General features: G+C 42.5%; 1 protein-coding gene and 1 long non-coding RNA gene across 2 annotated transcripts in view; one reads left to right on the plus strand and one right to left on the minus strand.

Moving 5' to 3' along the window:
* LOC115581401 (uncharacterized) overlaps positions 1-12742 on the plus strand; it is an 18273-nt gene continuing 5531 nt past the window's right edge. The window contains exons 1-4 of the long non-coding RNA XR_003984029.1: positions 1-15; positions 1030-1181; positions 1597-1686; positions 2583-2711. This is a non-coding gene — a long non-coding RNA (uncharacterized LOC115581401). The remainder of the gene's footprint in view (positions 16-1029; positions 1182-1596; positions 1687-2582; positions 2712-12742) is intronic.
* The window catches only part of LOC115581329 (uncharacterized), a 27195-nt gene continuing 18051 nt past the window's right edge, over positions 3599-12742 (minus strand). Inside the window, exon 7 of the mRNA XM_030416334.1 lies at positions 3599-7722. Within this exon, the coding sequence (XP_030272194.1) occupies positions 5771-7722 (1952 nt within the window). The 3' untranslated portion in view covers positions 3599-5770. The remainder of the gene's footprint in view (positions 7723-12742) is intronic.

Genomic DNA, 12742 nt, shown 5'->3' on the forward strand with positions numbered 1-12742 from the left:
CGGGGCGCAGAACAGGTAGACAGCTAATGTTTAACAGATCCTGAATTATACACCAGGGTCTATGAAGCCTGGTACATGTACAACTCACCACTAAACATTCTTACTTGACGTACGTTCAGTTCATTCCTTTTCCTTAATGTTGAAAACTTCTATCTCAGAACAAAGCCTACACTCTCTGCTGCTGGTATAAACATCCAAATCTGTGGTCATTGCAGGTTCAAATCCCTGACTGGATGGCACAGACGTCTGGCAAAATGTCAGCTGTTAACTGGAGGGCTGTCATAGTCGAGATAGGATGTAAGATTCTGCACAGTATATTCAGGTCTCGCCTGTTCATAGCTGTGTGTTTGTGTTAAGATGGGTTAAATACAGATACATAATTTCATCAGAGATCAATAAATCAGTATTTAGATTTTTAGAACAATGTGATACAGAGACATTTGGGGTTCGTGAAGCAGCCTACTAAGTTTGCTGCTACTCTGATTTAAATCGAAGCAGGCCAGATTTATCAGTGGCTACACTGCATTGTGGGTAATGTAGGCACCAGGTTTTGCACTGCATTCCTATAACACTGTTGGACACATTATGGATAGTTTTAAAACAAATGATCCAAACCAACCGAGCAGATTCAGAGATATCACCTTCATTATTCCACACGTTCTTCTTACTTTTCAAAACCTGCCACCATTATTACCCACAATGCAATGTATCAGTTTATCAGATTACATGCAGCTTCCTCTGGAGCCACAAAGGACTTTATACCTTTTTCCTCCCCAACACTTGTTAACACACTTCAATGTGTAAAACTGGTGGAGTTACCCTTTAATAGGATAACATGTCTGTCAATTAAATTCATGTGATACGTTTCCAAATTCAATAAAATATTAAATATGTAGCAGATTAAAATGTATTTACCATCACCACTGTTAATGTGATGTTTCATGAGTCGCTGCTATATTTGACCATAATGATATAAACTGTTAATTGTGCTGTAATGAACTGAAGGCGGACTCATTGATCTTCTCTCAGTTTGTTCTGATCAGGGTCCGTTTCTTTGGGACGGGCGCCATCTTGTGGAGCCCCTGCAGACTTGAGTGGTGAACCCCAAAGTTCATGAGCAGTCAGACGGAACATGTCGGTCTGTAACAAACTCCGTCAAAGTCCGTCAATATCTTCATTTGGTACGTAGAAACGTTTTTTCTTTATTCTGTTGTGTTCACAGGGCTTCTAATGACTGTTGTTAATTATTCTGTGACTGTATTAGTCGTGTGTATTTAGTTGTAGAGCCTGCTGCAGATGTGAGGATTCATTTAGGTTCCTAGCTTGATGTTCAATGACTCGTTATATTTAAGCTAGCTAACCCAGACATCAGCAGTTAACCAGCAAACACTCCAGTTACTTCATTATTTTGTCATTATTTTAATATTTGTGTTGGATCTTGGTAGCACAGAAGTTGTGGAGGAGATAATATCTTCTTCTGTGTGATTTATTTCAGCTGTTGAAATGTGTAGTCAGTCTGCTGTCAGTGACCGTTAAATGGCCGTTGGTAGTGGAACGTTAGCAGATGTTGTTAACAGATTGTGTTTGTGTCTCCAGGAGGACGGACAGACGGATGGAACCTGCAGACTGAGGCGGAGTGGGACTCACTTCAGCCCGGAGGATGCTCACTGATGACGGAGAGAGGAGGTGAGCTGGTAGTGACAGAACAAACACCCGCCATGGGAAGAGACGCTTAATCTAACATTTTGTACTTGTCATTAAGGAATACTATATATTGATTACAACTATATATGATAATGTAGGATTGTATTCAAAGCAGAGAAGTTATTTCAGGGCTTGACACAAACTGTATCACCAAGGAGCACATGAAGAGATTTAGTGACACAATTAAAATACATGTTTTATGAGAAACATGTTTCTCTCTACAATGAAATTCTTCATTTGCTGTCCACAGAATGCCAACAATGTAAAAAGAAATCTATACAACTGAAATATACAAAGTAAAGCACTTTTACAAGGCACATAATAATAATAATAATGATGATGATAAAACAGTTCAAATCTGAGAGTGCAATTATTATGTAGAGAGTGCAGTGGCGTCCTGGTGATCTTCTCTGCAGCCGTCTGCGGTCCAAATCAGAAGTTCTGCAGTACCAGACGGTGATACAACCAGTCAAGATGCTCTCAACAGTGCAGCTTTAGAAGTTGCTGAGGATTTCAGGCGACATGCCAAACTTCCTCAGCCCCCTCAGAACATTCAGCTGCTGTTGGACCTCTTTACCAGCTGTGTGGTGTTGAGTGACCAGGTGAGGTCGTCACTGATGTGGACGCCCAGGTATCTGAAGCTGCTAACCCTCACTACTTCAAGCTCCCGCATGTACAGTGGCTGATGAGGTCTCCTCTTCTTCCTAATGTCCACTATCATCTCCTTCATCTTGTCTTGTCTGTGTTGCAGTCAGGCCATCTCCCTCTTCTAGGCCGCTTCATCCCCACCAGTCATGCATCCTATCACAGGACGCATTCCTGTGGAGTGCTAATGTTTGTGATAATGCTTGCTGAAGTCCTATTTCCAATCCTGACAGACTGGAGCCATAATTGAGGTGATGATGTCACACATGGTTAAGAACAGAGGATGGCGATGATCAAATATCCCAGCATGCATTTTGTATCAACCAGCAGCAGTAATGGAGGACATGAGCCAACACAGACGTGTAAGTTATCATTTTTATCTCCAACTGTTGTTGTTATTATTGTTATTGTTGTTGTTGTCACCAGATTAAGTTTTAGAAGTTAGCTCCAGCTGTCAGGTCAGCTTCCATGGTCCTCCCAGTTAGAACTGATTTACAGATAAACTTTTATTTTGGAGCTGGAATGAATTTTTTAAGTGAAAAGTTAATAAGAGTGCCCAGTATAAGTTTGTATGACTATGCATTTATCCTTATAATTGACTCCAGAATATTCTATCATGGTTTGTTATCGTGCATATTTAGAAGAAAGGGAGAAGGAGTCTCAAAGTAATCAAGAGATAGACGGCTTCAATCTGTTCTGTGTCTTTATTATGGTGCCTTTCTACTTAATATGGTTCTGTTTACAGTTTACAGTATTAGAATGATTTGCGATCATGCACTAAATATAATGTTTTTTTGGAGCTTTTAGCTGAGCTGAGACAAAGACTGAGACTTAGATACATGCCCAGTTATGCAGCTTATAAAGAGTAAAATCAAAAGCAACTTTTACAGCATTTCAGAAAACAGGCAGAAAAAAAGAAACAACTCAAGATGGCAGATACAATTTCAGTTTTATGGACACAGGATATGTTCCAATCATCAGCACTGAATATACGGGGGGGGGGGGGGGTTATGGACGGGACATGGCGGTATACAAGAGATTATCAGTGAACTGTGAACATGTGCGCGCCTGAAGGGAGCCTTGAATTTGATACAAACACCTTTTCTAAAATCTCTACAACTCATTTTCAAGACGTGTGAATAATACTGAGGTGAGGTGACTGACTGGAGGTTGAAGGTAAAGTACGTTGCACTCTCTGTCAGAAAGAGAACGAATTTGTCTTCAAAACAAGAGCTTTACATTGCACCACATCAGAGTTTAGAACTGGGTTCTTAGCGAGGGGCTTTTAATTTCAAAGTAGCGACCGGCTGTCCAGTTGTTCATCTTAATGTCCGCGGATGAAGTGATGCACTGACTGCTGTGATTAGCTGTTTCCTGGTTTTAAAACTCCCTGGCATCGTCACCTCCACCCATCTCACGCAATAGCTGGCACATCGACACATCGGATTTAGATAGCCTCCGAGGTGTACCCTCTGAAGCGGCAAATTGGGCGGACCAGAACAGACCTCCAATTTACCTCCCTCTGTCTAAATCCGCGGACGTGGCCGCAAAAAGGACGGCCACATTGGTGGCTTGCTTGCTGCCCAGTATAAAAACGGCTTTTAACTATGCAAACATGGGCAGCTATGCACTGCAGGCACACTGTCAAGCAGAAGTGCACAGGAAGAAGGTGTAGGTCATAACATCAATACGTGTTGCCAGCACCTTTCTTCCAAACAGAGAGACAGCAACTTCTTCAAAACCCATGTTGGTTTTGTCAAAACACACTCTCTAAGGGCTTGCTTTTTTCATTCTGCGCCAGATTGCACTATTAAAGTTGTGCTGTTGCGCATTTCATGAGAGAAGTTGCCAGTCCCATTTCTTATATAGCACAATGTGAACATGTATAGATAGATACTTTATCATACATTCATACTGTCTTGTAGTTCTGTGTGAATTTCCTCTCAAAATGCATCAGATTGATGCTTTTAAATATGAAATATTCAAAATTTTCTTCCGGGGGAGCGTGCCCCCTCCCCTCCAGAGGGGTCGTATCATTCTCACCTTTTTCACCCCTGACTCATTTTCATGCCTGATCCTTTCATTCACTGAAAAAAATGAAGCCTTGCAATCAAGTATGATACAGGATTACATTCTCATCTATATACAATCACACATATCGAAGTGACCTAACTCCATCAGCTTTGTATGACATATGTCGAGAATTCTGCAGCATTCAGTCTGCAGACATATCTTAATACAACAGAAAGATACTTGGCTGTCAGTGCCACCAGGTGGTCAGTAGGGGTGTGGAAATTAATCATTTTAACGATGCATCGCGATGCGGACATGGACGATTATGCATCGATGCCTTGACGCACCATTATCGATTATAGCCTGCTAACGTAACTTGTTGATTTTCGGGCCGCGCCAGTACAAGTTTCAACTTTCTCTCTTTTCTACTCTTTCCGCCGGTTCACAGTAACGACGGTAAATGCGTCTCATCTGACTGACGTCACCTCATTCATTGTGCGACATGGCTGAGGAAAAAGTCATAACAAGTTCATGTAGCATTTTAAAAGCGGCCGCTTGGACACATTTTGGATTTTATGAAGACACTGATCAGCTCCGGTCACGCAGCCACTTCACAGAAAGGGTTACACCTGCACTTTACCACGTAACCAAAGCCCAGGTAATTTAACAATGAGCCAAGCTAGTCGAGTATATTTATTCACACAGATAGGCTCAGCCAATTAAGCCATGTACATCAGTAAAACATATTTTATATGTCTTAACTAGTAAACAGCACTGTTCTAGTTTATGTGATGCTTGTGCTTTCTCAGAGCACATAACATAAAAAGGGATGTATGTATGTATATATATATGACTGCCTGTATCCTTTGATGAAAACATAGCATGTGCAGTAATCGTGATGCTTTGTAGAATCGAATCGTTGACTGGACAATCGTAATCAAATCGAATCATGAGACCAGTGAAGATTCACACCCCTAGTGGTCGGAGGAGTCAGTACATCAAACCTGATCAAATCTCAAGGGGGTATTTCTTATTTGTGGCAAAAACGGTCTTCAGCCCATTTGACATACATATAGAAAACAATAAGCAGTGAATATAATACATGATTAGGACTTGATCTTGTAAGTCATACAACTCTAGATGGAAAGCTAATTTTAACTTGTGGGTTATGGAATAAACCACTTTCTGGCCCACAAATGGTGGGTGTTTTATCCACTGTGATAAAATGCCAAAAGGTACAAATGATAAAATGAAATTACAATTTAAAAGCACAAAGATAAAAGGCGGTTGTAAAGTACTGATCTAATGTTTAAATGACTCATGAGTCAAATGTAAATATCCATCACAAACAGGACTGCAGTTAAAACTGTGCAGCAGTTTGGACACTGAGCAAAAAGAAGACAGTATCTCATTGAATTGGACATGAATACCATGAGCGCTCTGGGAGAAGTTTATCTTTCAGGTCATAAATGTCTTTGTTGGTTTTTTCCTTGTTCTTTAAGTCATCCATTCCAGCTAAAACTTCCTGGTTGAATGCAGTCATGTCTTTTTCATACTGTTTCTGTAGCTCATCAAATTGTTCATCCTGCTTCTGCTTCTGCTCAGTCAGACATTCTTGTGTTTCCTTCATTTCTTTGTCGTGTTTTTCAGACAAAGCACCTCTTTCTGAGATCTGATCTTCTTTGTTTTGGCTCAAAAGTTTCTTGTCCAAAGCTTTCATTTCTTGATCATGTTTCTTTTTTAATGTCTCAATTTGTTGGTTCTCCTTTCTTTTGCTTTGGGCTGAGAGATGTTTTTGAAGGTTATCCAGCTCTTTTTTGTGCGCTTCCTGTAAGTCATTCATTTCTGTCTTATATTCTTTCTCTGGGGTCAAAAGCAGCAGTATCAAGTTAGCCATCTCTTCTTTCTGTTTCTGCTGTAGTTCAGACATAATTTGCTTCAGACTTTTTTCTTTGTGTTTTGAGAGTTTGTTCAAGCTATTGTACTCATCCTGCAACTCCTCCTGCTGTTGCTTCAGATGTGCAAGTTCTTTAGTCTTCCTCTCACTGAACTCATTGAACTCTTCAGCTTTCTCTCTGGCTGCTTCTTCATACGTCTTCTTCAGATTCTCCATTTTCTGCTTATACTTCTCCTCCATGTATTTTCTCTCTTTCTCCGCTTGTTCTCTTCTCATTTGTTCCTCTTCTTTTCTTTTCTTTTCATCATTTTCTCTTTCTTGTTTGTATTCTTCTTGCAGTTTTCTGAGTCTTGTTTCTTCCTCCTGTCGTCTCTGTTCATCTTCTTGAAGTCGTTTTTCCCACCATTCCTTTCGTTTTATCTCCCAGTTCTCTCGTTCTCTCCACATCTCTTCTCTGCTCTCCTTCAGCTTTCTGTCAATGTTTTCCTTTGATTCTGACTCTGATCTGATTTCTTGTTCCAAAGCTTCAACTCTTTTTTTCCACTCCTGTTTCTGAATTTCTTCCTCTTGTTTTCTCTTCCTGTCTTCTTCTTCTCTCATTTCCTGTTCTTTCTTTCTCTCCTCACGTTCTCTGTTGATGTTTTCTTCCTTTACTTTAAGTTGTTTTTCTCTCAGTTTTCTCTCCTTTTCTATTTCTGATCTCTGTTCTTCCATTCTTCTTTTCATCTCTTCCATCTCTTCTTCATGTTTTCTTTGAAGCTCCTCCCTCTCTCTCCTCATCTCTTCTTCCTTCTCCTTCAGGATTCTCTCCATCTCTTTCTGTATCGCTGCCTCGGCCTCTTGCAGCATCTCATTAGTGTAGCAGCTGCCTCCATTTGTCTTCACCATGGTGTCGATCTTGGTGATCAGCTCACTGACCTGCATGTGGTTTTCTTTATCATAGTTATTAAACACGTGGTATCTTCCTCCACAGTCAGCGATCAGTTTCTTGAAGGAATCATCACATTTCTTTTCAATGTATTCATCAATGGACAGCTCATCATGTTTCAGTGTATCTCCTCTTGTGAAAAGAATGATGATGAACCCCTCAGCATTCTTCCCGAAGCCTTCCTTGATAAGTTCTAATGTCTTCTTCTCTTCTGGTGTCAATCTTCCAATTGGTATCACCAGCAGGAAGACATGTGGTCCTGGAGCCAGAAGACTGATGCATTTCACCATCTCCTCATTAACCTCTTTACAGGACAGAGTTGAGTCAAACAGACCAGGAGTGTCGACCACAACGACTGGACGACCGTTTACAACAGTCTGTTCTTTCTGACAACGTTTGGTGACTGATGTTTGACTTGATTCAGCTTTAAACTCCTTTCTTCCTAGAATGGTGTTTCCTGAAGAGCTCTTCCCACAGCCAGTCTTCCCTATCAGAACAATCCTGAGACACTCTGGACTCTGTTCTGCATCAGCACCTGTGAAATATAAAGACATGGAGTTACTGAAATATTACAAGTTGGAACATAGACTGTTTAATGTTCAGTGGATGATTTAGCATTTAGCAGATTATTACTTAAAGGTCCCATATTATGAAAAACTGACTTTTTCTGGGATTTGGGGTGTTATTGTGGGTCTATGGTGCTGCCACACACCTAGAAACTTTGAAAAAAGACTATCCGTGCTTTTTTGAGTGAGATACAGATATCTAAAGGGGTCCTGCCTGCAGTTTCCAGATACACCAGTCAAATTTGCTGCGGCTATGGCTACCCCACTGCCCCTCCCTTCACCGCACGGTGTCTCCACCCACCAGGTACAGCTACCGTCTAGGACAGGGGTTCTCAACCTTTTGCAAGCTGGGCCCCCCCAAAGCTGGTTCACTGCAGTTGGGGCCCCCCTCCTCCTCTCCTCCCCTCCCCCCCCCCCCCCCCCCCACACACACACACACACACACACACACACACACACACAGAGACACCGTCAGGGGCCTATGAAGGAAGAAGAAGAAAAAATGCCTTGATGCCTGTCAGTCATGATGAGTCTCGTCACCTCTCCGCTGTGTCTGCAGCTGTGCACGCCTTCTTCCTCCCTCCAGCAGGCAGCCTGGCCCTGCTGCAGTCCTCCTCGGACAGACGCTAAAGCTCACTTTGATTTTTTCATCATCTCTCCCTCTCTTGGGGTCGACAGAGAAACGTCTAGCGGCTGCTTCTCCCGAGTTTTCCTCTGCATATTTTACGACAGACAGTTTGAATTTGAAGTCGTACTTTTTATTTTGTGCTGCACCGGAGCCATGGTGATCATCAATGTGATACTGACTGACAGGAAACAAGCACAATATGTGAATAAGGCGAAGAAGAAAAACGTGCAGTGTCAGTGGTCACGTCTTCTTCCTTGATTAAAAAAATAATAAATGAATTAGACCCGGCATTTATTTGGTTATTTATCAAAATGTACACCTGCATCCGGCGGGTCCCTGTGGTTAATCAAACCCCGGCTATTATTTGGTAATATAAGTTACATTTACACCCCGCTCTGTACGCCAGGGCGGGTACGGCGGCGGCCATGCGCATCCTGGACGCGGAGTGGTGTGTGACTCCTCTCTGCTCTGACTGCAGGCTGGACTGCTGCGCGAGGTACTGAGAGACTGACCGCCTGTGAGGGCTTTTGGACGGGGGAGGGATTCACGGCAGTATCCGCTGCTCGTTGAGCACAGTAACTGCAGAGTGATACGTGCTGTCAAGTCAGCGTCTCCAAACACCAGCAGGGGCGTCGCTAGGAGTGCAAAACATCCGGGGCTTTAGCCCCGCGCAGTGTTGCCTCAGTTACCCTGAAAAAGTAATCTGATTACTGATTACTCCTTAAAACTCATTCGAAGGTTGATAGTACTTTGTCGCCAGCACAGAGTGAACAACAAACCTTAATATTCTCATCTTTAGCTGAGAGGAACTCAAAATAATGACTGTATTTCCAGCTAGAAAACGTGCATCTCTCTCCTCTCTTCATTGTTGTGTGTGTTTGTGTTGCTGCGTGGTATTACACGTGAGTTGTGCTCGTGCTGAAATGTGACTTGTTGCAAACGTGACATCACTCCCCGAGTCAAGAGGAAAGCAGAAATATATATTTTTACTAAGGAAAAAACAATGATAAGTAACTTTAATCTGATTACTGGTTTGGAAATATTAACGTGTTAGATTGCTCGTTACTGAAAAAAGTGGTCAGATACCGGCATCACTGCGCAGAGAGTCTTTTTAGCGGGTCCGGGGAAATTTCGAAAATTTCGAAAATTGGGCTGTTTAAAGATGCAATTTCAACATAGTTTGAGAAGGAAAGGAAGGCCAATCGTCGGGGTCCTCATCGTCATATTTTAATCACAAATAAAGCTAATTTTCCCTCACTAGGCCTACTGAGTAATGTTTACGTTTAAGATATTATCGCCAAGACCTGCGCTGTGCATAGGCTATTAGAGCAGGTAAAACATTCCCTATTATAATTTCTTGGCTTCATTGTCTATCTGCATCAGGCCTACAGGAGGCTTTGTAGGGTGTTAAGAGACAAACATCGTCATTTAACATCGTCAATAAACCCACAAACGTATTACAAATCTGCAGCATTTAATGTAATAAACCCATCCATCCATCCATCCATTTTCATCCGCTTATCCAGGGCCGGGTCGCGGGGGCAGCTGTCTGAGCAGGGACACCCAGACTTCCCTCTCCCCGGACACTGCCTCCAGCTCTTCCGGGAGAACCCCACGGCGTTCCCAGGCCAGCTGGGCGACATAGTCACACCAGCGTGTCCTGGGTCTTCCTCGGGGTCTCCTCCCGGCAGGACATGCCAGGAACACCTCCCGAGGGAAGCGTCCCGGGGGCATCCGGAACAGATGCCCGAGCCACCTCAGCTGGCTCCTCTCAATGTGGAGAAGCAGCGGCTCTACTCCCAGCTCCTCCCAGGTGACAGAGCTCTTCACCCTATCTCTAAGGGAGCGCCCTGCCACCCTGCGGAGGAAACTCATTTCGGCCGCTTGGATCCGGAATCTTATTCTTTCGGTCATGACCCAAAGTTCATGGCCATAGGTAATAAACCCACAAATGTAATACATTTTCCACAAGAGCCGCTGCCTACTACAAACGTAACACACGATTTCCCACACATGTAATAACTATTACGTCAATGATTTCTTTGTGGGGACGTGAAAATCTTTATTGTAATAACTTCCCACAAATGTAATAATACAATGAATAATGGTCGGGGTGGTTGTTGTTTGTTTGTTTACCTATACACCTACTAAAACTGACCATGGGTGCAAAATCCAGCTGCTGACTCTCCGCTGTCACACAACGGATCCCCCGTGACCAAAGTGTCAGCTGGACTTCAGAAGAGCCGGAATTCAACACTACTAGAACGGCCGTAAGCGGTCATTTGGACCGCTAGATTTAAACTCTATAATCTGTCAGGTAAATACCCAACTGAGTTATGAATGCATTCATTGTGTCATGATATTTTTTTTAAAAACGAAATAACGAATTAACACCAGTGTGTACATTTTAATTTCGTTTTTTAAATGTAGGCCTATATTTATCAATATTCATCGCACATTTTAAACCCTAATTATTGTATATTTACACATGATTTTAATAGAGAAAACAGAACAAGAAAATTAACTATTAAAAGTAATTTATTTGATTATGAAACATTTTATTTTAACACTTAATAATATATAATAAAATAATAATAATAATCGAAAAAGCTGGAAACGAAGTGATCTAAAACAAAGACAAACAAAGAGCCGTTGTGATCACTGGTCACAGTCTGCAGATTACCTCCGCTCTCCTCACAGTTACCACACGGGCTTGTGGCATTTCAAGTGTCCCACGTTTGGTTCCGTTTGCAGCTCTTTTGGACCGGCACTGCCTCGGTGTCTGTGTCAGCGAAGATGGCCAGTGGCCGCATCTTATTCAAGGAGCACCAGCAGCAGAAGAGCCTGGAGGAAAGTCCTGCAGCAGCTGGCAGAGGAGCTGAGGGCAGAATACATGGAGGGGAAAGCGGCCGCGGCAGTCGGCACAAGGTGGGCAGCAGCAGAAGCAACCACCGCAGCAGCAGACACAGACACGGAGGCAGTGCCGGTCCAAAAGAGCTGCAAACGGAACCAAACGTCGAACACGTGTATGGTTACTGTGAGGAGAGCGAAGGTAATCTGTGGCTACGGTGGCTCTTTTTTTGTTTTACATCAGCTCGCTTTCAGCTTTTTCGATTATTATTATTATTTTATCATATATTATTAAGTGTTAAAATAAAATGTTTCATAATCAAATAAGTTACTTTTAATAGTTAATTTTCTTGTTCCGAGTTTTCTCTATTAAAATCGTGTGTAAATATGCAATAATTACGGTTTACTATGTGCGATGACATGAATGTTGATAAATGTATAATTAAACTTATTAAAATGTACACTTTGGTGTTATTTCGTTTTTTGTTTAAATGTCATGACACAATTAATGCATTCATCACTCAGTTGTGTATTTACATGAGAGAATATAGGATTTAAATCCAGTGGTCCAAATGACCGCTTACGGCCGCATGTTGAATTCCGGCGCCTCTGAAGTCCAACTGACACTTTGGTCCAATCAGAAACATAATTTGACCGTATCTAACTCTAGGGTTGTGGAAAGCGCATTGTTATGCCCTAACCAAGATATCAGTCATTAAGATTAACTGGATCAGATCTGACTGGAAAGAACCCGCCACAGTGATAAACTGATTCAGTTCACCCGCCAGCACACAAACTCACCCGCATTTGGCGGTGGCGGGTTTAATTTCCATCCCTGTTATAAATGCTGCAGTGGTACTAAACTGTAGGCTAATAGACGGCTCTGGTAATATCAGTGACGCATAGAGGGGGAAAGAATAACACTGATGTTGAATTTGCAACAAATTATTCGGACTCCGGTGACAATGTCGCATTTGAGGCTGCTGGCCGTTCGATATGCAGCCACATAAAAACCTTTCACCATTAGACAATTGTATTTGATTATTATTTTTATTTCTTTTTTTTCAAAGCACAGAGATCCGGGGCTATTCCCAAAACATCCGGGGCTATAGCCTCGATTGCCCAGGTCTAACGACGCGCCTGAACACCAGTAAAAGATAGATTTGTCGGTAGTCGCTTTTGACAAAAAAAAAGCCGCCAGAAGGATGAGTTGTTTGTGTGTTATAATAGTCCAACTACTTGCATTTCGACATGGGGGGGAATTTTCGTGAATTTTTTTTTTTTTTCAGAATTTTTTTTTCTTCTCCCATCCTGTAGCCTACTCGCGCCCCCCCGAGAGAGTGTCCATGCCCCCCCAGGGGGGCGGGCCCCACCGGTTAAGAACCACTGGTCTAGGAGATCCGCCATTACGCTATTGATATCACCATGTCCAAGCTCAAGGAGAAGTGCGCTGTTGTTGTTTGCAAGGACCAGCACAAAACACTTCATCGTCTCCCAGCTGCAGAGGACAA

Source organism: Sparus aurata, chromosome 5, assembly GCF_900880675.1.
Source record: "Sparus aurata chromosome 5, fSpaAur1.1, whole genome shotgun sequence".
Taxonomy (NCBI): Eukaryota; Metazoa; Chordata; class Actinopteri; order Spariformes; family Sparidae; genus Sparus; species Sparus aurata.